The sequence below is a fragment of the Vombatus ursinus genome, unplaced genomic scaffold (assembly GCF_900497805.2).
Source record: "Vombatus ursinus unplaced genomic scaffold, bare-nosed wombat genome assembly UNPS02014778.1, whole genome shotgun sequence".
Taxonomy (NCBI): Eukaryota; Metazoa; Chordata; class Mammalia; order Diprotodontia; family Vombatidae; genus Vombatus; species Vombatus ursinus.
Window position 1 is genome coordinate 27701744 of NW_020954556.1, and position 26927 is coordinate 27728670.

The 26927-nt window shown below is 36.2% G+C and overlaps 1 protein-coding gene across 7 annotated transcripts in view; it reads right to left on the reverse strand.

Moving 5' to 3' along the window:
* Positions 1–26927, reverse strand: part of EHBP1 (EH domain binding protein 1) — a 392318-nt gene that overhangs the window by 71765 nt on the left and 293626 nt on the right. For 3 of the 7 annotated variants that reach the window (XM_027865114.1, XM_027865115.1, XM_027865113.1), the window contains exons 15-18: positions 12366–12513; positions 5361–5414; positions 4664–4771; positions 1135–1265 (exon numbers count right to left, since the gene is read on the reverse strand). In XM_027865114.1, the coding sequence (XP_027720915.1) occupies positions 1135–1265; positions 4664–4771; positions 5361–5414; positions 12366–12513 (441 nt within the window). The remainder of the gene's footprint in view (positions 1–1134; positions 1266–4663; positions 4772–5360; positions 5415–12365; positions 12514–26927) is intronic. The other 4 variants (XM_027865119.1, XM_027865116.1, XM_027865118.1 and 1 more) reach the window with 3 other exon arrangements.

Below are 26927 nucleotides of genomic sequence, written 5' to 3' on the forward strand. Positions count from 1 at the left end.
GAAAATAATTTTGGTTTAATATATATAAATAGATATACATTTTACTGCTATTACAATAACTAATAGTCTGAACTCAAGTCTTTATCAAAATAAACAAACATGGCTAATTTTTTTAGGCCTGGCACATGCTAAAATATCAGTGTGATTAGCTAGTAAATCCCATTTTAAGAAACCTTTTTATGACTAGGGACTTCTGCCACTTTACAAATGTATTCCTCTAAACCCACTAATTCAGTTAGCCTTTTCAATCCATTGTATTATTCTTAGGCTAGCTTCATTTTGCATTAAATCCACTGCAGAAAGCTAAATTGAACGCAAAAAATCAGACTTGATCCAAGCTTCCTTTTGTTCAAAGATAGAGACTGAAAGTCCTCTGGTGCTGCCACACACTTTCATCACCAATTTATAGAAACCGACAGTATAAGGGAAAAGCAATGAAAGTCATTGTTTTGGAACTTCAAAGAATCTCTGTATCTGGGGAAGGAAATCCTTTCAGTCAGCAGGGCAGTCCCCACAGTCTGCAGGTGGGTGAAAAGTTATACAGAACTGCAAGTGCCCCAAAGCCATAAAGATATTAATCATAAGGTAAAAGGAAGGGGAATAAGGAAAGCAGGGGTGGTGATAATTTAAACAGCCTAATAGTAAATAAGAGTGAAAAATGGAGAGTAGCTTAGTCTGGTTAAAATGCTGTCAGTGGCAAAATCACACAACCATATATAGAGCCCATTTCTGGATCTTAATATTTCTACATATATCACCCATCTAATTATGTGACAGGAATTTTATTATACTTAAAGTATTGATAAATTTTAAAGGTATAAAGGCTGGGGAAAACAGGAGAAAGCATGCTGGATTTCTCTTGGCCTTCTTTTCTTAGAAAATGACAAGGTTCACTTCAAGAAATTCAGAATGTTTTTTTATAGATCCTCTAATTTTACTAGAATAATCAGATTAAATTATAGCTCCTTATAAAAGCTATAAGCAAAAATATATTCATTATCATAATGAAATTCCCTTCACTGGACTTTGAACCAAACAATTTTTCTGCACATCTTAACATGAGGATTTGGTATGAAATTGTCAATCCAGAACCTCCCCACAGGTCCTGAGACCAAAGCCTGCCACAAATCTTACCTTCACATCTTGCTCTGAGTCGTCAGTCACAGCTTTCTGAGCAGCGCTGCAGAGGGAATTTGCCACCTGTGGCTGAGCTTCTAGGAGCTTCTTCATTTTCAAATCCATCACCAATTTACTGTTTTGTTCTGCTAAATATGCAAATACCATATACAACTGAGTGAATGTGCAGTCTATCAATTTTAGAATAAATCACATAAACATTACTATAATTTTAAATTAAAGGGAGAAGATAAGTTCTAAAATTATATTAAGCTAAGCATATATAGCCTAATGTTCTGTTTGTGAAAAGGTCTTTTCTTTCAAAACTTTATCCACAAAATAAGTCAACAGACACGCACACACACACAAAACAAGAATAGTTCGGATTTATGCAGAGCTTTAAGTTTTATAAGCTTACCTCCCAATCCTGTGAGGGAAAGTTTATACACATCACTGAGAAAACTGGGGCGCTGAGAAGTTTTATGCCTTGCCCAGGGTCACACAATCAGAAAACTGTCAGGAGCAGTTTTTGAATCCAGGGCTTAGCTCTAACTCCAGGGCTCTTTTCTCTATACTACATTGCCTCCCACATAGTTACTAAGATCAACATCAAGAACTATCTATCTAATTATGTTAAAGGTTGGATGCCTTGGGGCACAGTGGAGATAGAGCCAGGCTAGAGTAGGAAGACTTGGGTTCAGATACCAGCTCCGATAAACACTGACTGTGTGACAATGGGCAGATCACTTAAGCTCTCTGTGGTCCAAGCAGCTCTCTAAGCCTCAAAGTTTTAGAGAAAGTGCTGAGCTACATTTGCAGAGGCAGTTTCCTCATTCAGGAACTCCCCCTAGACCAAGAAAGTCATAGGTTTGGTCCCTACTCTTATCCCATGTTACTGTCAACGGCAGTGGGTGAGAAAGTGGCCTCTGAATAAATAGTACTTCCATATACATGTGAGGAAACATAGATGGGTATGTGACATGTTTGCATATATTTGTAATTAAATGACCTATAAAATGAATATTCAAAATAGCAGCCATATGTAATTTTAAATTATAGTGTTTTTGTTACCATGCAAATTCCTATCATATTTTCAATTCTCATGCACACATATATGTTCCATTGTATCAAAACACTTCGTTATAAGTTCTTAATATGATATAGTCATTCTATACATCGTTAGAAATTATTAATACATAAGTGTATTATATATTCAGGCATATGCGTTGCAGGAATTATTTTTATTTTTTCTTTGTATCTCCAGTGCCTTACACACAGTAGATACTTAATAAATGCTTGTTGAAATGGATTGGACTAGGTTGTACTTGAATAGGATTATATTCATATTTTATGATATTTAAAGATAGCAAGGTAATATCATATGTTTATAACATCTTCTTTTATGTGGTAAAGACATTCTAATATATTGCTATTTTTAATTGCATTCAGTTGAAATAAAGCATTAAGAAATGCAGAAGCAACATCTGTCCAATTTGATTTAGCATCTGTTTTCATGCTTGATTATATTATTCAGTAAAAAAAAAGTAGAAGACAAAATTTAACTTAAACTTGCTAATTTATTGAATTTCTGGGTAATTAAAAAAAATCTGATCATATAAACATCTGACAAAAGAAACTTTTTTTTAAGACCTATGCCTTTCCATTTAGAAGCCTCTGAATAGTGGTTACTGGTATAGTCATGCAAACTATTCAATTTATATGAGTAGGCTTCTCTTTTTTACATTATTCTACAGACTATAAGTTACTTGAGGACAGGATCTGTTTTGTTTTTTTGTCTGTATTTGTAGTGCTTTGCATCTGCACATAAAAAATGTTTAATAAATGTTGGATTGGATCATGGTAGAGCAAAATGTATTATATAATATATAAAAACCATACAAAGGGATTAAAAAGGATATGGGAATAAAATAAATCATGATACTCTAAGTGTATATGATTTAAGTTACATTCACATTTCTTGTCGGCATGAAATATATTACAAGATGTGAATGGGAAAGCTTTATGTATTAATAAATCAATGTTTACTGGTAAACCTGATCACCTGCAACTAGGTTTAGACCAAATTAGTTTAGCCCAAATAATTAGAAGTCATAGATATATAATTTTTATTGTATATGTTAAATTGGAAGAAAATATTTTAAAAAGACACAGGTCAAGGTGGTCAGGGCTAAAATTAACCAAGCTAGAAATATATTTCCCATCAAAATTCATATGATTCCAGCTAATGTTGGAATCTTCTCCTTCTCCTACCTAAGAAATGACTAGTTATTGGTTAAGTAATCCATTAGAAATTTAGTTTGTGAATATCACTTATTATCGCTGATTTAGAATTCAATAAGTTGTGAACATTTAATCTCAAATCCTATTCATTGCCTGCTTTTATAATTATGGAACACCCAAGGAATCAAAGGCAGGTCTACAAATATAAGCAATGCTGCTGGCCCTTAATAATATCATTTTGGAGGAAAAGTGTAAAAATGAGAATGGCCAAACTACCTTTTTTTCCCCCTCCTATAAAGCACCTCTCCCAAAACCCTTATTCACATTATTTCAAAGTGGCAGTTCAGTCTTTTGCTTCAACAAATCTGAAATTTTCCTTAGATACCAACATTTTTACATTTGAATTTCCTTAGTAAAAGCATATAGAAATTTTGGACCAGACCTCACATTTTATCAAGTATGCCCTCTGTTAATCAAGAGAGCCTCTGTCAACTGGTTTATCTGAGGGATGATGATGTTTTGCTGTTTTAATCTAGGGAGAGAGGCAAAGCATGGTACAGGTCAGCATAGAGGAGCTGAGAGTAGGGTGTACCAGAGATGTAATGTAATTCCTGCTGTCTGTCCTTCTTAGCTCTGAACATGAAAAAATTAAATATTAGGGAGCCCTCCTCTGTACTTTTAAATAAGGAGAAAAAGCATGAAAGCCCTTAAAACAATTGGATAACTGTTACTTACATTTGATTTTGAAGGCACTGATAACCAAATTACAAGTGTGCAAAAAACCCAAATGAGAGCTTTTACTAAAAAGATGCAGGCCAATCAGTGGCATGATTTATTTGAGTCCATCTTGGAATAGGCCCAACATCTCAATCATTATATTACAACTAAAGAAAATCAAGAACTTTAAATGAAATCAGAAAAAAAAAAAAAAAGCCTGCATACTACTGTCCAAGGGTTTGACTTACATTTAGGACTTTGAGTTAATATTAATAAATATATTTTGGGACCAGTCCTACAGAAACCTTCAGGATAAAAGGTGAGAAAGTGAATCTTAATAATGGGAAAATATAAGCAACTGCCTATTATTCCAATTTTATTTCTGACTTTAAAGTTGAACTACAAAGTAAAAATGACAGGAACAAATTTACAAACTGACATGCTATGGGCTGGCTTTAGGTAATGATTTACAAAAACTCTAATAAAAATGTAAAAAACATCTATTATTATTGATGAAATAGCAGCAAAACCACATAAATACAAAGTATGCCATGCAAAAGCACAAGAAACATTTATTATTTAAAATTACCAGGAGAATCAAGGTCATTTTCTAAGTTAGTAAGTTCATCACCACCTCCTAAAACAAAGCCTTCAGGAGTGTCCTCGTTAGTATCTATCTCAATATTATCATCCTCATCTGTAGGAAGATGTATCAGTAAAGTTAGAAGAATATTATTATTTTGTTTTATTCATGCAAAATACCAGTTAAGAGTCAGTGTTTTAATAACAGTTTATCAAATTCAGGTTTGACACAGATCATTAAGTGATGAAATTAGTCAGAGATGTTACTTTTTTCACTAGTGGATTAAAATTCATATTTTGAATTCATAGGTCAAATATGAATTGCCACATAAAATATGCATATTACATAAAGTTTTATTTACAACTTGCCACATTTTAAGTATATCTCTAAATCATTATACCTCTTGGAGACAGTTCACTTTAGCGTATTTATAACCGCTACCATTACTAACATTCGCAAACTGTATGGTAACAAAAATTGCCAAATATATACCTTAATTTTACAATTGCATCAAATCTTGGATTTAAGAATAAATAAAGGAGAAATACTTTAATAAAATTACAACCATGAATTATGTGAACAACAATGTGAATATTAAGTGATTTGATTCATTGCTTATCAGGGAATGTGACTATTATAAAAAAATATGTATTAGGGATAGATTAAGAGACTACGGTTAGAACAGAATACAGAAAACACTTACATATAAAGGAAAGTTCAGAAGCAACTAAGACAGGAGACTTTGCAAGACCTAGAGCTGGGAAAAATTAACATTATTTAAAGTAACATATGCTACTGAAATGGGAAAGCTTAGTTGGCTATATATTTGACCTTCAAATACATGGTACGCTGAAATAAATCATATTCTCTTTCATTTTTAATATGAGCAATTTAGCTATTTTCTTTCTTTTTCACTTGCTTTGAGAATGGTCACCTGGCAAAAGTTTAGATTCATACATTTGGTAAAGCACAGCAGAAATCTTATTTGCAAATCTGTCACCTGGCTTTTAAGTACTCTGCCAGCCATCACTACCTAAATAGGAGTTGCTAAAATGCAGAAACTTCCCTTAGCTCAGTCAGTATTCAGTGTTCTAGCAAGTAAAAGGTAATCATTCTCATTAAAGGCAGTATTACAGAGAATCTCAGACATTATGAAGTTTTAATGTTTCTAGGACTTAATATCTCAAGATATGTTTAAATAAATGCTTAGTATAGCAGCAACAGAATGTAAAAGGCACTTTTCTATGAAGGGTTTAAAAGGCCAGTCAAAGATACACATCAATATATAATATTCTTAGAAGCAGAAAGAAAGCAAAGGGGAAGCCAGAGTAAACATATGATTTCTGAGCAGACAACATATCTCAATGTGTACGACTGCAGGTATTTAAAGAAATATTAACTGGTTGTGGCATTCAATGAAGAATGGCAAAAATTAGAAGAAAGTGTAGGGTGGTAAAACTAATACTGTTAGAATAAGTTCAAGATCCTGATATAAGTAAATTTGGAGGTAATGTAATTTAATGTTATCAAATCATAAATGAAAAGGAGTTGATGACAGGTTGATCTTCCACTGAAGACTCCATTGATTTAAAATAAATTCCCTAAATCTAAAGGTCATAGGCTTTAAACTATCTAAGTGTACCCAGAAGAAATAAGAATGAATTGGTTTCAATGTAGCCAGCAATGAAGGTAGAGAACATCAGAGATAAAAGAGTTTAAGAAGACAGTTAGGACTTTAGAGATGGCTTTTAAAGCAGCAAGATTTGGAAAAAGAGGGAGAAAGACTAAGAAAACTTACAAAAGAAGACAGAATTAGAAGAAAGTTTTATTTTGATTTTTAAAAAGTAAAAGTAAATCTCCCCAAATCAGACTAAAGCTTAAACTTTAGATGATATTAGATATCAACTAGATACCAATAAAGGGGGATTCAGATCAAATGTGGTTAACAATCACTCAATCCATCCATTTATTTTATTCTCAATATTTTCCTGCATTTCCAAACAATGAGTATTTATTGAGTACCTGCCATGGGTTCAGAATTCTTCCTCTGGTTTTACTCTATGCCCGTGGCAGTTAAAACATAGTTTAAGGGATCCAATACATCTTTCTACCACCAACCCGTCTTTTTTCTTCCTTTGACCATGCCTAGGTGAGGGTGCAATCTGGAAATGCGGTCAGATATGGATGCTTCCAGGTCCCTGTGTTGTGCAGAGGACTGCAGGCTTCATCATCTACCACTTTGAACACCTTATGCCAGGCAGTATGCTTGTGAGATGTTCAAACAACTACAGTGGTCAATGGCAGTTTCATTTTATTGGGTTGGCTAGATGAGATCCCTATCTACACTGCTACTCCCCAGTATATTGAGAGGGCAACTCAATGTTTGTGTATGTATTGCTGACCCCAGATAAAAGGATTACTATTTGGGAGGGGGAAGAGTAAAAATTGATCCTTTATAAAGCTCAGCTACTCTTAAGACTGGATTTCTCCTTTCTCCATTTAGTGCCTTAGGTTTCAGGATGAACCCTTGAATTCTTTTAAACAGTTAATGTTGCAGCATTTCTAAACACCTGTGGCAATCCTTTATGCATATTAACAGTTTTCTTTATCTAACTCAAAGTTCCAGGCTACCAAAAAATATTAGATCATCTATTGAAAATCCCTCTCCTGGGTTGAACTATAGTGGGTAGAAAATTAGGTGAGTGAACAAGAAACATGAGGTAACCTGGAAGGTGCATTGCACAATAGAGCTGGTTATACAAGTTACATGTTTTAGTAAGAATAAGCTAATAACCATATTTATGCAACTATGTTAAGATTTAGGCATTAAGATAACATAGAAATATAAACGGAATGGGGGTCCTCAATAAGTAATCAGTAGCACAGGCTGAGGCCAGCCCTATAATACCTAATAATTGCCAAAATACTTTAATGTGGAACTCAAGAATCCTAATAAGATGATAATAGTATTATCGATAGTATAACACATGGGTAATGTAGAAAGTATTGACTTGGGGTCAGGAAGAATCCCACTTCAGACATTAATTAGCTCTATGACTACTGGAAAGTCATATAACCTTGCTGATCCTCAGTTTTTTTCATTTGTAAAATGGGGATAATAATAACACAACTTTACTGAGTTGATGTGAGGATCAGATCAGATAATACTTTGGGCTTTGCAAACCTTAAAACTCTATATAAATGAAAGCTATTATTATTAATAAAGTAAACACTTTCTTTTTATATTTGACCTATGATTTCTGTTTAGGGAACTCCTACCTGGTAAGGAACTTATAAGGTAGATCAATATCTTCTTTGCAGCTTTTAGCCTTGGAGAATTGCCTGGGTCACTGAGGGACTAAGTTATATGTCTAGGGTCACATAGCCAAGTTGTGTCAGAGGTGGCACTTGAAACCAAGCCCTTTCAACCCAAAGGCCAGCTTTCTATTCACTATTCTACATTGCCTCTCATAGTAAAAGTATACTACAATAATCATAAAGATCTGATTCTTAGAAATGAAAATGCCTACAGATCTCTAATCCAGACCCTAATTTCCTTTACAATTTAGAAAACCCCTCAACCATACAGTAACTTTCCATTTTGGGTAGAGCCACCATTACCTATAAACTCACTCAACCGAAGTTTTAGTTACTATGTATGACTCAAATAAAAGGTGGAAAACACTAATTTTAACATAAAATGCATCATTAAAACATTTTAATAGTAAATAGAGCAAATGTTGGAATCAGAACTTTCTTTGACAAAATTCATATAGACAAGTAGTATATTCTTTCAGAATTAGCTATTCAAACTATAAAGTATTAAAGTTATTCATGCTTTATTTGTACTTAAAATATAAATTTATACATAAAATATATAACAAGAGGTAAAGAAAGTGTATATGAAGGACTTTCCTTTTAACAGTCATATATATAATAATTGAAACCCAGTTTTAAAAAATCCTGTTTCAAAACCTGATTAGAAAGATTATGTAACTTTTCAAGGGTCACAGAGCTAATAAGTATCTGAGGTGGGATTCTAAACCAGGCCTTCCTAACTCCAAGTCCAACAATTCCTCCATTGTTGCATGTTAAAATTTCCTTAAAAATAAATTACTTTTTAATCTAGCTCAAAACATAATAATGAACTCTTGGCAAAATTGTATATGTTATAGGTACTGTCTTTGCCAGAGTCCCTCCTGACTGAAAGGGTCTTGAAACCTTTGACAAAGGCACATATAAGAAAACATGGAAGAACCTGAAAAGTGCTATCGAGGCTACAACACTCAGAGGTTTCCTTGCATTTTTCCATTGTGTATGTTCATTAAAATGGAGACAAACTTTATATGTCCTTCTGCTTTTTTTCCCAATCTCCAGGATTTTGGGGGAGTTGCTTCACCTCTTTGGATTTGTTTCCTCATCTGTAAAATGAGTGACTTTATAAATGTTCTCTAAGGTACCTTCTAGCTCTAACTTGAGCCTCTAAAATATTGTCGATTCATTCTGGGCCTCAGTTTCTTTAGCTACATAAAATGATAAGGTTAAACTAATTAAATTCCAAAGTCTTTTCCAGCTCTAAAATTCTAAAAGATCAATTTACAATGTGATTTTGTCCTTATCAAGGAAAGAAATTGTTGTATACTCACAAAGGCCTAATGAAAAATTGGTCTGTTGGCCACTAATATTTCCTCTAAGTTGCTGATATGCATAACTATACATGGTCTAAACAATATATAATTAGTTCAAAGGAAGCAACCACAAAAGTTTTCTAGTTCAATTTTTCACAGCAAGCAAGAATCTTCTTTGTGAGGTTTTATATCAGTGGTCTAAATGGACTTCTAGTTTGTGTTTCTGATAAGTCATCATTATTCTGTTATATCACTATAGAGGCAGTTCATGGTCATTGCTAAGGAATAGGGAAAAAAGATAAAGGGAGAAGACATTTCTAATTACATTATTCAGCATGTGGGGGATACTTCTTCTTTTCACAAAGTTGGCTCCTTCACCTAATTCTGAGGAAGCCAAATCCCCTAACACAGGGGTTCTTAATCAGGAATGTGTTTAAAAAAATTTTTTTTGGTAACTGTATTTCAATATAATTGGTTTCTTTTGTAATGCTGGATCTTATTTTATGCATTTAAAAACAAAACTCTGAGAAGGGATTCATGATACGAAAAAGGCTAAGAACCACTGCCCTAAAGGTTCAAAGCACATGTTCAGTGACTCCCATTCACTTATGTGGCCTGATCACTGGTAGATTTAGAGGGAAAGACAATTTAATTAAATGAATTTATGTCATAATTTTAGATAGATAAGTCTAATACCTAGCCTAGCTATTTCCATCTTGAAATAACTTAAATGAATCTCAACTTGGCAAAATTTCAGGCAGTGTAACTAAGAGAGGAAAAAGGACTGCTTTTCGTGGTCTTCTAGACCTCTCTCTTTTCCTAAATTACTCCCAGCATGACTCTTCCTAGTTTGAACTGCCCCTCCCAATGAAGGGAAAGAAAAAGGGGGCTCAGTTAATGACAGAAAATGGTGCTGTTTCACTCAAAGTCAAGCTTGGCCATAGGACAACATCTGCTCTATCCCAATGCTCAACATCTGCTGGAGAAGTAGGTCCTAGGCACTTGGATCCCCTTAGGTTAACTGATCTAAGATCTTCAAAGAGACTTCTGAACAACTTCCTGCTTCATCTATTCTTTCCACCTCATAGCTCATGCTGGGAATATTCTCCCGGTTCTCAGCTCCCATAGCTCTAATGCTGATCACCAGTTAAAGTAGCATACTTATCTAATCACAACCTTAAAAAAATTATAGCACTGGTTGTCATAGCATTCTCACCACTGCTACTATGCCATACTGCTTTTTGGAATTTTGAAGGAAGGCTACATTGGTAGCTCAAGGAGGGAATATGTCAGAAGTATAGGAGAATTTTTCTAAAAGGTGAGAATTGAGCCCACTAAAGGATATATATATATATATATATATATTACATATAAAATGAATTATTAGTATATCAAATGAAATTACTTTATTAATATAAATGAAAGGAAAACTTCCTGGCTCTGGAGAAATAAAACCATGTTTGTGAAGCTGCAAGCAGTCCTAGTAAGCTGGCTATGAACTGATGGAGGAATAGTGAAGGTACAGCAGTAAGAAACCTGGAATGATAAAAGAGGTCAAAGATCTTACTTATTCAAGACAGTTCAAGAAACTAGGTTATTAATCTTTATGAAGAAGTAAGATGAAGGTTGTAACTCACCAAGATATAAAAAATTCTGAAAGGAATAGTAAGGTGACAGATATGAGATTATTTGCAGAAGGAACTTTCAGATTTAATGAAAGGTGGGGTTGGGCACTATAAGCATTTAGTTGTAATTTCTTAGCAACAGAAGCATTTAATATATGGAATCAACTAGGAATAGCAGCAACAGGAGCAAACATTGAACCCTTTTCAAAGAATTATTCTTTGTGCCCTACAGCTTGAACTCACTTTGAAGAAACATTTTACCCAGTTTTCAACTCCTAACTCCTTATTCTAGCCCATACTTGCCTACTCTTCAAGGTGATCCCAGCATTCTGAGATTAGTTTAAAACAAGAAGTATTTTGGCATCATTTACTAGATGAATAAGGACTACATTGATAGAAAAATACAACCCTTCTAAGCATTCTCTCCCTCTTGGATCCAAAAGAAATAAAAAAAAGACAAGAAATTCCAAATCAAACATAGGCTGAAATGAACACTATCAGATAAAGTTCTCTTTAATAATTAATATTTAAAATAATATATATTGGATTTAATAATGATTGTGAGGCTAGATGAAAGATAGCCCTTATCCCAATAATAAGCTTAAGATAACTTTTTTTTTTTTTGGTGAGGCAATCGGGGTTAAGTGACTTGCCCAAGGTCACACAGCTAGTAGGTGTCAAGTGTTTGGTCTGAGGCTGGATTTGAACTCAGGTCCTCCTGACCTCAAGGCCGGTGCTCTATCCATTGCGCCACCTAGCTGCCCCTTAAGATAATTTTTGTAGAGTATAAAGATGGCATCCAGAGAATAAGGAGACTAAATGAAACTAGTGTTCAAATTTTGAGTTACACTCCATATTGCTTTAGCAAATATTATTGGAAAAAATATAACTTTTAGTAATATTTTGAATTTAGGGTTGAAATAACATAATACAAACTATATACAAGTGATATGTATCAAAGAACTGGTTCCAATGACTACTGCTCCCATATAGTAGGCTATAATGCAAAAATTTAAATGGCAAAAGATGACTTTAAGTCAGTCTTCATAAAAATATGCTACAAGTAGAAAAAAAAAGTTTTACTTTCAAAGTTTACCAGTAAAAGGTCATATGTACTCTTGTATATTTGAAGTTTTATTTGGGTTTTATGCAAAATAATCATGTTATAATCAATGTGATATCACTCTGGCCAAAACCATAAATCATAGCTCATAAATTTTGTGAACTATGATTACCAATGTATGTTGTGCTTCTGAGAATTAAAATAGTAAAGTGGAGTTTGAAAACACAAAAATCATTAATCTGATGTGCTGGTTTTTCTGATAGAAATGTCCACTTTGCATCCTTACATACCTGCTACAACATTTTGAGGTATGAATAAAAGTAATGGCCCAAAAGGTCCAACACTGATTTTTGGGTTGTTACTGGAATATGATACAAGCTTCTTTAACTCACCTCCAGATGCCTTTGACCTTTCTTTCAACTTTTCTGCAGCTATTTCACTGTAGCTGGGAAGTTCTGACATCTTCACTCCAGATCGAGCTTCTGCTATTAGCTGACGAGCTCGCTCTCTCAGCTGCCGACGTCGCTCTTCATCTTGCTGCTAAGATATATTGAACAGTTGCCAACTCAGTAATTGACAGAAATGCAATTTCATTCTCAATCTGATCATCATGATAGTAACTGGTTTACAGCATGGTGCTTGGCCCACATTATAAATAGGATGCTCCATATCAGTTAGGTGTCACACAATTTTTAAAGGCATCCTAGAATCAGATTTTTTTTTAACCATTAAAAATTACTGCATTAAAATGTTCATTTAAAGACATTTTGAGCTAGTTTTTTTTTAAGTGACTCTCTGGTTAGATATATCACTTAGAAAATGATTAGGAATTATATATAAGAAGATTTATTGCCATGTTAAATCAGTGTTCTTATAAATTGAATCATAGGTGTAGAAAAGATCCATGATGTAGAAATAGAATTAATATTTTTGTACTCTAAGAATAGGATTTAACCTGCCAGCTGTTAATAAAAGCATAAGAGTTTACAATGTTGTAGTACAATATTACAAAATAAAAGAAATGGACAGCTTTTGTGACCCAAAATGGAGAGTGTCAATTCAGCATAGGGTAGTAAAAATTCAGTTTATCAATTATATAAAATCCTTTTAAAAATAAAGTAATATGTAAGTTACCACAAATTCAAGGTTTGTTAGTTGAGAATATAGAATCTATCAAGATTCTTGCTTTAAAAATAAAAATCACTGATTCATTTAATAAATATTTATTGATTACAAGATAGGGAGATGTAGGAGGTACAAAAATGAGTAAGGCATAGGCCCTTATTTTCAGTCAAGAGAATCAGCAATTCTTTATTAAACAACTACTACATGCCGAGCACTGTGTTAGGATCTCATTTAATTCCTCACTGTAACTTTGTGGTATAGGTGCTATAATTATAGTTTGCAAATGAGGAAATTGAGGCGGCGACAGATTAAGTGCTTGAGCTATATCTTAAAGGAAGTGGGAGGGTGGTCAGTGTAAAGGAACAGAGATGGGAGACGGAGTGTCATGAGTGAAGAAGAAAGAAATGACAGTTTAGCTGGATTGTGGAATGTAAGAAGGTAAATTTATAATCTAAGAGGGGAGATAAAACAATAACACAAATAATAGGAATCTAAAGTAGAACTGTTAAATACCAGAAAAAAGACATAAATAAAATTCTGTATTATTGTAGAAGAGGGAGAGCTGTCCGCTAGATGATTCAAGGAAGGCTCCAAAAATTGGATAGTACTATAACTTGGCCTTGAAAAATGCATAGAATTTGAACAGGAAAAAAATGGAGAAGAGTGGAAAGAACCCAGGTATGGAACAGCAAGTACAAAAAGATGGATGCAGTAAATTTTGGGGTGTTTTGGGGAAATATGAACTAATCAATGTACAGAGAAGTATAAAGGGGCAATAGAAGGCAAGGCTGCAAATATCTGGGACCACATGTTGGCAGATATGAATCTGGGTTAAAGTATTTGAATTTTATTCAATTGCCAATGGAGAAAGGATGAAGATTTCTGAGTAGAACAGTGACATAATTAATGCTCTGTTTTAAGAACATTAATCTGGTAGCTGTATGTAAGATGGATTCAAGGGAGAAAACTGGAGGCAATGAAGACCAGTTAGGAGGTAATTGCAATAGTCTAGGTGAAAGGTAATGAGTATCTGAATGATGTAGTAACAATGGGAAAATAAGAGAGGGGGTGGCTAGAAGCAATATTGTAGCAGTGGAATTGGTATAATCTGGTGATTGATGTGGGGGATGAGTGAGGAGTCAGAGATGCCTGAAGTATAGAACTTGAGTGACTGGGAAAACTAGATAAAAATAAGATAAATACAGAAGTTGAGAGGAAAGGCTGGGTTGATGGTGTGAAGTAGGTGCTGTACATTTACATTCTCTGAGTTAATTAATGAGATATGCTGAATCCAATGTATAAATGGTCATTGCAGCTGGGAAGAAGGTCAGGGCTAGAGATTCAGACTTGGAAATCTTTTATATAGATATGACAGTTGAAGGAAGTTTCACTAAGGGAAAGAGAAAAGAAAAAGAAGAATCTAAGTGCAGAACACTGGAAAACATTTGTTCTTGGGGGTGGAGTGGGGGGTGACACCAAGAAGAATGCAAGAGAGAGATCTGAAGAGAACCAGAACGATATAGTGTCACAGAAACCTATTTCAAGGAGATGGCTATTAATGTCAAAAACTGCAGGAGGATAAGTATTGTTATTATTATTATAATTATTATTGTTATTGCTAGGGATAGCAATGTAAGGTAAGGGATAGAGTTCTTCACCCCAATCTCAATTAACAAGATGCCCTTCCCCTTAATATCTTTATCAGGTTATACCTGAAAGAAATTTCATGAAGACTTCACAAAGGGAGAAAAGGCATCCCAGTGTCAGGATTTAGGGTACAACTTTGCTACATGCATCCTTAATTTTGAGCTTTTTCAATAAAGGGACACTATGTATGCAGGGGGAGAATGAACTCCCAGTTTGCAGGAAATGTTTTGTACCAAATGTTCTTGCTATATTGCTTCAGTAAATACCTTTTTCTTTTTTTTCCTTTTTTTTAAAAAAAATTATTTATTCTTAGTTTTCAACATTCACTTCCACAAGATTTTGAGTTCCAAATTTTCACCCCATCTCGCCCCCTCCCCCCACCCAACATGGTATGTATTCAGAATACCTCTTTCCCTAGTCTGCCCTCCCTTCTATCTCTCCCCCGCTTCTCTTATCCCCCTTCCCCTTCTATTTTCCTGTAGGGCAGGATAGATTTCTGTATACCATTTCCTGTATTTCTTATTTCATTTCCCAGGTGCATGTAAAAACATTTTTTTTTAAACATGTGTTTTTAAAACTTTGGGTTCCAAATTTTCTCCTTTCCTCCCTCCCCACCCACCCTCATTGAACAGGCAAGCAACTCAATATAGATTATATGTGTGCAGTTATACAAAACACTTCACAGTAGTCATGTTGTGAAAAACTAATTCTATTTCCCTTAATCCTACCCTACTCCCCCATTTATTCTATTCTTTTTTTTTGACCCTGTCTGTCCTCAGAAGTGTTTGCTTCTGATTACCCCCTCCCCCAATCTGCCCTCCCCTCTATCATTCCCCTGCTCCCCTGTTCCCTTCACCCCTATTTTCCTGTGGGGTAAGACAGATTTCCACAACCAATTGAGTATATATGTTATTCCCTCCTTAAGTCAAATCCTATGAGAATAAGATTCACTCATTCTCTCTCACTTTCCCATTTCCCTTCCACTGTAAGAGCCTTTTCTTTTTTTTTGTGTGTGAGATAATTAACCTGTTCTACCTCTCCCTTTCTCCTTCTGCCAATATAATCCTCTCTTACTCCTTAATTTTATTCTCCAGATATGACCCCTTCATCTTCAACTCACCCAGTGTCCTCTATCTATCTATCTATCTATCAATACAATTTTTCCCTCCAACTACCCTAATACTGACAAAGATCTCATGAGTAATAAATATCATCTTTCCATGCAGGAATGTAAACAGTTCAACCTTAATAAGTCTCTTTTGATTTCTCTTTCCTGTTTACCTCTTCATGTTCCACTTAAGTCTTGTATTTGACAGTCAAATTTTCTATTCAGTTCTGGTCTTTTCATCAAGAATGCTTGAAAGTCCTCTATTTCACCGAATGACCATTTTTTCCCCTGAAGGATTATACTCAGTTTTGCTGGGTAGGTGATTCTTGGTTGTAATCCTATCTCCTTTGCCCTCCAGAATATTATATTCCATACCCTTCGGTCCCTTAATGTAGAAGCTGCTAAATCTTGTGTTATCCTGATTGTGTTTCCAAAATACTTGAATTGTTTCTTTCTGGCTGCTTGTAATATTTTCTCCTTGACTTGGAAACTCTGGAATTTGGCTACAATATTCCTAGGAGTTTTCCTTTGGGGGTTTCTTTCAGGAGGAGATCGGTGGATTCTTTCAATTTCTATTTTGCCCTCTGGTTCTAAAATATCGGGGCAGTTTTCCTTGATAATTTCTTGAAAGATGATATCTAGGCTCTTTTTTTGATCATGGCTTTCACACAGTCCAAAAATTTTTAAATTATCTCTCCTGGATCTATTTTCCAGGTCAGTTGTTTTTCCAATGAGATATTTCACATTGCTTTCTAATATTTCATTCTTTTGGATTTGTTTTACAGTGTCTTGATTTCTCATAAAGTCACTGGCTTCCAACTGCTCCATTCTAATTTTTAAGGAAGTATTCTCTTCAGTAAGCTTTTGGACTTCTTTTCCATTTGGCCAATTTTGCTTTTTGGGCATTCTTCTCCTCATTGGTTTTTTGGACCTTTTTTGCCATTTGGGTTAGGCCATTTTTTAAGGTGTTATTTTCTTCAGTATTTTTTTGGGTCTTCTTTAGCAAGCTGTTGATTTGTTTTTCATGATTTTCTTGCATCACTCTCATTTCTCTTCCCAGTTTTTCCTCTACTTCTCTTACTTGCTTCTCAAAATCCTTTTTGAGCTCTTCCAAGGCCTGGGATTGACTCATATTTTTCTTGGAGGGTTTGCATGTAGGAGCTTTGACTTTGTTGTCTTCTTCTGGTTGTATGTTTTGACCTTCTTTGTTATCAAAAAAAGATTCTATGGTCTGACTCTTTGCAAGGTTTGCTCATGATCCCAGACAATTACTTGAGTTTTAAACTCTTTGTTAAGGTAGGAGTCTGCTTCCAATGTGGAGAATGTACCATCCCAATCTTCAGGGGTTTGTACAACTGTTTTCAGAGATACTTCTAGGGACCTGTAAATTTTCAGTTCTTCCAAGATGGTATGATAAGGGGCGAAGTGTTTACTCCTTTCCTGGCCTGTGCTCTGGTCTATGAGTGACCACAAGCACTCTTTTATGTCTTGGAACTGTGAGGAGGATTTCCTCTCCACCACCACTACAAGTTCCAGCACTCCTTCTTGTCCCATGATCACCACCCAGGACCGTGATCTAGATCCAAGTATGGGCAAAGCAAGAGATTCCTGCCTCAGCACTGGCAAAGAGATCCCTGCAATCCCCCTCTGATCAGCCACTTGATTCCCCTCAGTCTGTGGGCCAAAAGCTCAGGAAGCAGCTGCCACCCTGGGGTCGCGCTCGAGAACTGGGGCTGGGACCTAGCTTCTCTCTCACTGCAGAAACAGACTTTTCCCACTGACCTTCTAAGTTGTCTTTGGCATTCGTGGGTTAAGAGGTCTGGAAAGCACCACAGCTGCCTGTGATTCAGTCCTCTGAGGCCTGCTCCAGGTTCGCTGAAGCCTGCCTTGCCTGCGCGTCCATGTCGAACTGTGCTTCTCTCCCTGCCCAGAGTGATATACCTTTCCAATCAACCATCCAAGTTGTCTTGGGCTGGAAATTGGTTTCACTCTGTCTTTTTGTGGGTTCTTCTGCTTTAGAATTTGTTTAGAGCCATTTTTTTTACAGGTATTTGGAGGGGTTTGGGGGAGAGCTCAAGCAAGTCACTGCTTTCACTCCACCATCTTGGCTCTGCCATAAATACCTTTTTCTAAACGCTAACAGAGGCTACTGGCTTATAATTAATGGGAACAATACTAGTGAAGATCATGATTGACAGTACTAGAAATCCCCACACTCTCAAGAACAAACCCACAGACCCTCAACCCTCAAGAGCTGCCCCAAGAATCCCAAAGGGAGCAATATTTAGGACTTCAAACAGTAACTGGGAGGGCTTGACTGTGGGAGTGGTTCTAAAGGTGTGCTGCCAGAGCAAGAAAAACACTCATAAGGTACATTAAGTTTGCAGAGCACTTTACATACATGATCTCATTTGATCGTCATAATAACCCTGTGAGGTAGGCACTAGAGGGATTGTTATCCTCATTTTACAGATAAGGAAACCTAGGTTCTGAGAGGTTAAGTGATTTGCTCATGGTCTCACAGATAAAAGTAATGGAGATGAGATTCACACTCAAGTGTATCTGAACTCCAAGTCCAATATTCTATCAATTCTGAGATACTGCTGACAGTTGGATTTGGTTGGTAGAAGGCCACTGGTGATCTTTAAGAAAAAAGATTCAGTAAGAACAGTAGAGGCAAAAGGAATACTGTAAGGAACTGAAGAGTGATGATTGGTGATAAGGGAAACAATCAATAAATCAACAAGCATTTTTATTAAGTGCCTACTATGCTCCAGATGCTGTGTAAAGTAAAGTAGTGACAGAGAGACAAAAATGAAATAGTCCCTGCCACCAAGGAGTTTATGTTTAGCCAGGAGACAAAATAAACACACACACACACGATGAGAATATTTAAGTAATTTCTGAGGGGAGTCAGTAGCAATTGCAGGGTTCAAGGATGCTCCTCTTCTGAAGCCACTGGAATTTATTAAGTAAAGGAGTGACATGGTCAAAACTGTGCTTTAGGAACATCATTTGAGCAGCTATGAGGAGTATGGACTGTAGAGGGGAGACGCTTGAGGCAGGGGAACAATTAGGATGATATTGTAATAGTCCAGACAAGAGGTGATAAAGACTTGAAAGATGGGGGTGGCTGAGTGACTAGAATAGAAGGGAGCAGATAACAGATACTGTGGAGGTAGAATTGGTAAGAGTTGGCAACTGACTGGATATGTGGCATGAGGGAGAGTGATGAGTCAAAGATGACTTCAAGCTTGTGAACCTGGGTGCCTGGGAGAATGGTGGTGCCCTGAACAATAATAGGGAGCTTCAGAAGAGGGATGGGTTTGAATGATAATATCAGTAGAACTGGGAAAACAACAATGCTAACCCAAGGGGAGTGAATAGCCATAGTGCAACTGGCATGAGTATAATTTATCAGCAAACTAAAAGAAGAAAAAAAGAGTAAAGAGCTGCTGGTTTTTCTGGACTAGACCCACTGTTCTGTTGTAAGGGGGGAGGGGAGGAGGGCAGACAAGTATAAAACTTTCACACATAGCTCATTTAAACAATGAAGAGGTCCCTCGCTCAATTATCACTCACTATGACAAGTCAGGTACTCAGAGAATGTCTCCTCTTCTTTTGAGGTTCAACCTTGAGAGTTGGGGTATCTTTTTTTTAATCAGAGATTAATTCTTACCTGAGTTTTACTATATCACACACATGCCAATCTCTTTAACGTACAATAACTTCTCCTACCAAATATTTGCACCAAAATAATGTGTAACAAAAACTCTTTCCCCAAAACCAACTCAGATGAAATTAGATATTTACTGAATGCAACTCACTCCTTCAGATGAAAAATAATAATGAAATGCAATGATATCATTGCATTTCATTATTATTTTTCATTTCACGAACAAAGTAATTATCATAGCTACAAGCCACACTAATTCAAATTACACAGATACATCAAGTGAGGGTGGTAACTGGTGCTGAAACAAGCCAAGAGTAAAGAACAAAAGTTCCCTATTTCACTTCGGTTAGAGCAGGTATGAGAACTGCAGGATGTGGTACATACCATGCAGTTCCTCACAACTAGGTGACTGTACTGGGTGCACTGGCTGCCCCGTTTGGCCAGCCTGAGGGAGCTGGATTTAGTTGCTTCGGCCTCTCTTTCCTAGGGTTCTGCTTCAGCATGGAGTCTGCCAAGGCAGTCTTGATTATATCTTCAGCAAGTGTGGAACAGTGCAGTTTAACAGAAGGGAGGTACAACTGTTTGAACATATCTATGTTTTTGATGGCAAAGCTGTCTTCAACCATTTTTCCTTTAATCCATTCAATAGCTAATGAACTTAAAGCAATAGCAGACCCATAGCCAAACATTTTAAATCAGGTGTCCACAATATCCTCCTTTTCATCCCCTAGGAACTGTAATTTTATAATGTCGCTACAAATTGGTTGCTCCCACCAATCCAGTGTCAACAGTTTTTGCCAAGGTGCTCTACATTTCTGGGATTCTCATAACAGTCAACTACATTCTTGTGGTATACCTAGGCAGAGCAGAGTTTCCCATACAAGGATAGGATTGGGGTGACCTCTTTCCCTACGTTGGCTGAAGTGATTGTCATTGCTGCCACTGCGTTATATCATAACGATATAATGAGGCTCAGGATATCTTTCTAATACTCTGAGTTTGAACCCCCATTCTGCTGTGTTCTCCCTAACAGCAATTCAAGAGCTAATATTTAAAATCTTTCTCTATCATTGGCTGACCCAGCAAATAATGTCCCTATATCATTTAACTAATTAACCTAAGTTAGCTTTTACAAAGGGATAATTTACTGAAAAGACATAGCAGGAACCCACCAAAAAAAGTATCTCCTCCTATACCCCCCCAAATATTTGGGCTTACTTTTCCCTCTATCACCTCAACCAGTGGGGTGAGTGGGCTCACATTTAAAGTGACTGCAACAAAGCATTCATCCTATCAAGTTCTTGTCAAAGGAACTCTGTCAGTCTGTCAATAAACATTTATTAAGCACCTACCATTAGCCATGCTTTGTGCTAAGTACTCCTGGGGAAACAAAGAAAGGGAAAAAAAAAACCAATAGCAGTCCATCTTCTCGAGGAGCTCATAGTCTAGTAGGGGAGACAACATACAAACAACTATATACAAACAAAACATATACAGGATAAATTAACAGAGGGAAGACACAAGCATTAAAGGGGGTAGGGGAAGGGCTTCTTCTAGAAGATGGGCTTTTAGCAGGGACTTCAGGGAAGCCAGAAGGTAGAGATGAAGAGGAAAAGAATTCCAGGCATGGGGGACAGTCAGTGAAAAGGACCAGAACTGGGAGATGGGAGTGTCTTGTGTGGGAAACAACAAGAAAGTCAGTGGTAGTACCGGATCCCAGAGTATATAAAGGGGATTAAAGAGTAAGAAGACTGGAAAAGGAGGGGAGGCAGATTATGAAGGGATCTAAACTCCAAATAAAAGATTTTACATTAGCTCCTGGAGGTGAGAGGGAGTAACTGAAGTTTACTGAATAAGAGGGTGATTGTGGTCAGAAATGCCCTTTATTGAGATCATTTTAACAGGTGAGTGAAGGATGGACTAAATTGGGGAGAGACTTGAAGACCAACCACTGAGGCATTGCAACAGTCTAGGAGTGAGGAGATGAGGGTCTACACCTGGTTGGTGGCAGTGTCAGAGGAGAGAAGAAGGGATATTGGAGAGATGTCATAAGGGTAAAATTGACAGAACTTTCTCTCCTCCCCAAACCCCAGACTAATTGGTGCTTACTTTAGGATTAGCACATTCACTTTGGCCTAACTAGTCACGGCTGCTTTTAGTTGCAATTTGAGGAGAACATAAAAAGCTCCCCATTTTCCCTATCCAGATTCTCTGATTTCTTTAAAAAAAAAAAAGTTACCACTTCTGTTTCTTTGACCCTTTGAAGTCTCATAAGGCATTGTACCAAAGGAAAGAAGATAAAAACAGGAGGTGGCCCTTTTGGAGACAAAGGCTTCCCTGGTAGAAGGAAAGACAGCCTGGAGGAGCTACGTGCTTGACCCGCCAGCAATGGACCACCTCATGAGCCAAGGGCTGCACCATGCCCGGAATCCAGAGGTGGACTCCTTCAGTGGCAGTGCTACATCTGGCAATGAACTGGTGGGGGAAATGCTTTGTACTAGTTGCTTTAAATTTGAACCCAATCCCCCCCAAGGGACAGGGGTGGTAGAGAGAGGGTGTGCCCCAGTTCAGGTGGGGGGGGTGTGTTGATTGCTTTTTTTTTGTTTGTTTTTGCTTTGGTCCTTGCTATATCTTTTGAGTAAATGTGCTTTGTAAAAGTTAATTTATATTAATTGACTTAGTGATATTAGGGCACTACCAATGAGCCAATCAATGTCAGGGAGTATATACTAAATATGACTAGTGAATTTATATTAGGAGAAAACCAAGCTGAGCATCAGAAAGACCAGCTGCCCCTTAGGGGTTCACTTAGAACCCTGAGGGGAGATGGAGCGGTAGCTTCAACCTCTAGGGATCAGATTTGCCAATGCAAAAGGGCATTGGAATAAACAGCCTCCATTGTTTATGTGGGTTAGAAGTGAAACTTGGGAGAAATGGGAAGGTATTTCTAGTACAGCAAACCAGCACGACCATGGACCAGAATGCACATTGGTTAAAAAAGGCATTTTTTCCTCCTTTATGATTGTTTTCTGTATGTTCCTTCAATTAAATCCTTTTTTGTCCCTCTTTGTGTTTGGGGGTATCAGCAGGGTAAACCAATAGGGAACCGGCCAATGATAAATTGAATGCCCACGTGCACAGATGATTGTTGCTAAGTCAGATACTTTTTCCTGGGACAGACAACCTTCCTTTTTTCTAAGGGTATGCTCATAACTTCTGACAATGCATCTTAGAAGTTTAAGGAACCACTAAGAGATTATCCAAATCAAACCTCATCACTTTATAGATAAGGAAATTAAGATCATGGATCGCAGATTTAGAGCTGGAAGGAACTTTCAAAACCATTTAGTCCAACTCACTCATTTTACAAATGAAGAAACTTAGGCACATAAAGATTAAGAGACTTGCCTATACAGGTAGTTACAGTAGCACTAGGTCTGTAGAAGTTACATGACTTACCCAAGGTCATACAAATAGTGGCAGGGTGGGGACTAGAACTTAGGTCTCCTGACTCATCATAAGATCCTCTAGCTGCTCCACTAAACAGCCTTCCTTTTAACACTCAGGTGAAAGGAAGGAGAAGGGTTAGAAGGAAAGAAACTGGAAGACTGTTAAAGTAGGAGCCAGTAGAGCAGTAGACATGGGCTGCAAGAGGATAAAAAGTTATCTTCGACTCACAACTTATAAGCAGTATTTTTAAATATGGGGGAAACAGGAAAAATAGAAATTCAGGTTTTAAATAAGAGCATCAAATTACATGATAAAGTGAAGAAAATACTAAATTTACATATCTCAAACCTAAGAAAGCTGAAAACAATAATGAAAACCAATAGTTTACCCCAGGCACCAAGTTTTAAGTAAATTTCCTTATATTGGCATAAAAGACATGTGTAGAGCTAGAATTCAATTAGTTAAACTAAGATGTAGTAATCTTAACAGAATTTGAATGAAATAAATGAGTATATGTTTTTGAAACTGAAATGGGAACCTATTCTTATAAGGGATATGTAAACACCATTCCAAGCTTCTCCTCCCCCCAGCCCCCCCCCCCCCCAAAAGAGGAAAAGAACATTTTCCATCTGCAAAGGTTTCCACAGAGTGTTACTTAGCTTGGGCAATCATTAATAAAACCAACACTAAATCCTAATTGGCTACATTTTATCCATTTCCATGTAAATTGTTTGTTTGTACCTATTTACTCATCATTGTTCTTCATACAATAGAAAAAATGCAAATGAATGAATCAGAAAGCAGCCCTAATGGGACTTTCTGTTTATAACCATTAGCCCAGAGGTGTGCTGTAATTCAACTCTCTAGCAGCAAGATTTAGCCTCATTAACAGCCTGCATGGGCAGGTTACAACTCATAAAACCCTACAGTAAACAAAGTACGTGGACACAGCACAAAATCTTGAGCCTGACTGACAGAATTCTAGTTCCCTATCAGATTGCCTTGGTTTACTTTTCTCCTAATGTCCTAACACTACAGAGACAATTTTGCTTGGGCCAAGAGCACTCCAGTGGGATAGCATATCGCAGTGTTTGTTTTCTCACTCCTTCCCTTCCCTTCAGACAGAGCAACCAACAGAGAAAAAAGTATTTGTTAAAAGTATAATTTGGAAATGCTTACTATTATTATACTAATTAAATATACAATTTAACTTAATAAATTGTATCTGATAATTTTCTTAACTTCCACAATTCATCACAACTAAAATGATATTTCCTATACACATAACTCAAGAAATCTGGGGTTTTGCAGTCATATAAAATATTTTAAAATTGGATTGTGCTAAATTTAATAACCATTCAAAGTAATAATGAAGTTGATATTCTTCAAATATTAGAATGTCCACAAATGAGTGCTTGAGACAGAAAGGAGACTAGAGGAACTGTAATTTTACTTTGTACAGTGCCCACACGATCAGTAAAAAAATATTTAATGTATACATCTGATGATATTTCACTTCCATCTAAGAACATTAACTATATATCTCATATCCATTTTGACAACCCCAGAAGAAAAATGGAGCAAGCTCAATATTATTCTATAAAAATGCAGCAACTCAGACTTGCATGTCATTTGTTTACTAGCATCTAAACAGGAGAAAAAACTGTGTGTGTGTGTGTGTGTGTGTGCGCGTGTGAGAGTGTGTGTACAAGGGCAAACAATTTTAGAAAACTAGGGAAAATAAACATCATTATTACAAATGAAAAGGAAATATTAATTTAGAATCATAGATCAGAAACATTAACTCGCTTTCTTATCTTGTTCAGGGGACTAGATCAGATTTTCTTTTTGTTTTGAGACCAAGGAAAGTATTTTTTTTTAAAAGCTAATTTTTAATAGACTTACCTAAGTTTTATACTTAGTCTACAACAAACATCTATTACTTCTGAATGGGCAATAATTATTGGTAAGTTAATAAGTTTTTTGATTCTTCATATTATTAAGAGTATTAGCCTCATAAAATGTGCCTTATCTATTTATTAATATTCAGGACTAGTCTAAACTACAGAACAAGTTGACATAAGCAGCCAGATTTCTAGCAAGGGTGCCCCTCCCCATGCAACCCCCACCCCCAATTTAATTTTGTTACTAGAAGAATTGTAATCACTTGTGGTCAAATAACTTTTGTGAAAGAGCACTATGATTTTTAAAAATCCAGATTATTCATTTTTATATTTGTACACAGAAGAATCCTGTAATGGGCAATCTAGTTCTGATGAATTTTGCTTTGTGCTGCTGTCACCAGAACAATTAAGGGAAGTTAAATGGCAAAAAGAAACTAAATTGTTTATATTGATATTATGGGTGGTTGAAAAACTCAGGTCCAGGAACTTAAATTACAGTCTCCAGAAAACTATTGGATATGTTATACACATTTACACTTTGTTTTTCCCGTAAGTCCTTCCATGGTGTAATACCAGACCTATTTCAAGACAAGGGACATATAACACTCACACGAATCCTAGAACTGATGAGCTAATGACAGTGAAAAATATTAGTTTCTCCTATAAGTATATTTACCACATTTGGGAATGCATAAAAATTTAAAGTTTTTGCTTGTTCTTTTGAAATGTTCAAAAATCTGCTATAGATGTACAAGCAAAACTTCACCATTATAGGACAAACTCTTCAAGATTGAGTAATGTAATTCCTTGTTTCCCTCCCATAAAAATGTATTGGTATGCAATTTTTATATTTCACAGTTCACCGACATCTCGGCAAGCTTTCTTCCACTGCTTCAATGGTGCTACTTTTAATTTTATCCTCCTTAGTCGTAGTAATTAAAGTGATCAGCAGTGGCATCCCAGCGGCTTTGACACAGCTACAACCCCCTAACAGACTTCTGCTTTTAAGGAGAAGAGGAAGAAAAAAGAACTAGAGTTTCATTTCACAGGAACAAGAAAATCAAGCTTCTCCAATCCTCAACTTTATCCAATTGTTCTTTCAGCAGTCTTTGGATCTTAAGAAACAACTAAAAATGGCTGCCATAGGGGGTCCTTTTTGTACTTGCCGAAAATGTCAATGACTGACATTACTTTAGTCCAGAACGATGCTATGGATTTGTGAAGGTGAATTAGAACATGAGAAACTGTCATTGTAGCTACAGAGAACACCACCTACCCAAGGGTGTCCTTTCAATAGTATTTGATGTTTGCTGCAGACTTAGTTTAAAAAAAACATAAAACAGAGGCGGAGTCTCTTTGAGAACTGTATACATGCACATGTGTACATGGAATTAGTTTAGCAAAAACACTTCTTTTATATAATTTCAAATAACGTCAATATATAGTTGAGTTTCATACATGAATAAAAAACACAAATAAATTCTAATCCATCTCAAAACAAAAAGAGACTATGACTACTTAACACTGCTAACAGTTCACATGGATTCTTCTCTCCAAATTGCTCATGAAATGCCTCGATTACATAGTAGAAGCTAAGAAAAAGAACTTGACGGCCACCCTTTCATCATCAGACAGGAAGCAAGGCTCTGTTATTAGCCATTAGCCAGAAAGAAAAAAAAGAGAGAATTCTGTGCTTGTCCAGAGGCAAGGATTACCAAAATATACCTATTCACATGCTACAGAACACAGAATTAAAACAAAAAAATTAAATTACAAGATCTTTAAAGGTTTGGGCAGACTAGATTTTTACTGCCCGCTTGATCAGCTCTTGTTTAAGTAAATAGGATTTAGGACGAAACATTAAAACTGGTTAGCTGATCTTTTCAAACCATTTCAAACTTTTCTTATGCTGGTTTGTAATATAAGCAGACATGCTTATAAATGGCCACACCTGCTCATTTCTCTGGGGATGGCCTGATCTCTGCCTTGCTAACAAAGAAAGAAAAAAAAATCAGCCTTTCTTGTGGCAAAACAGAGTGGAAAG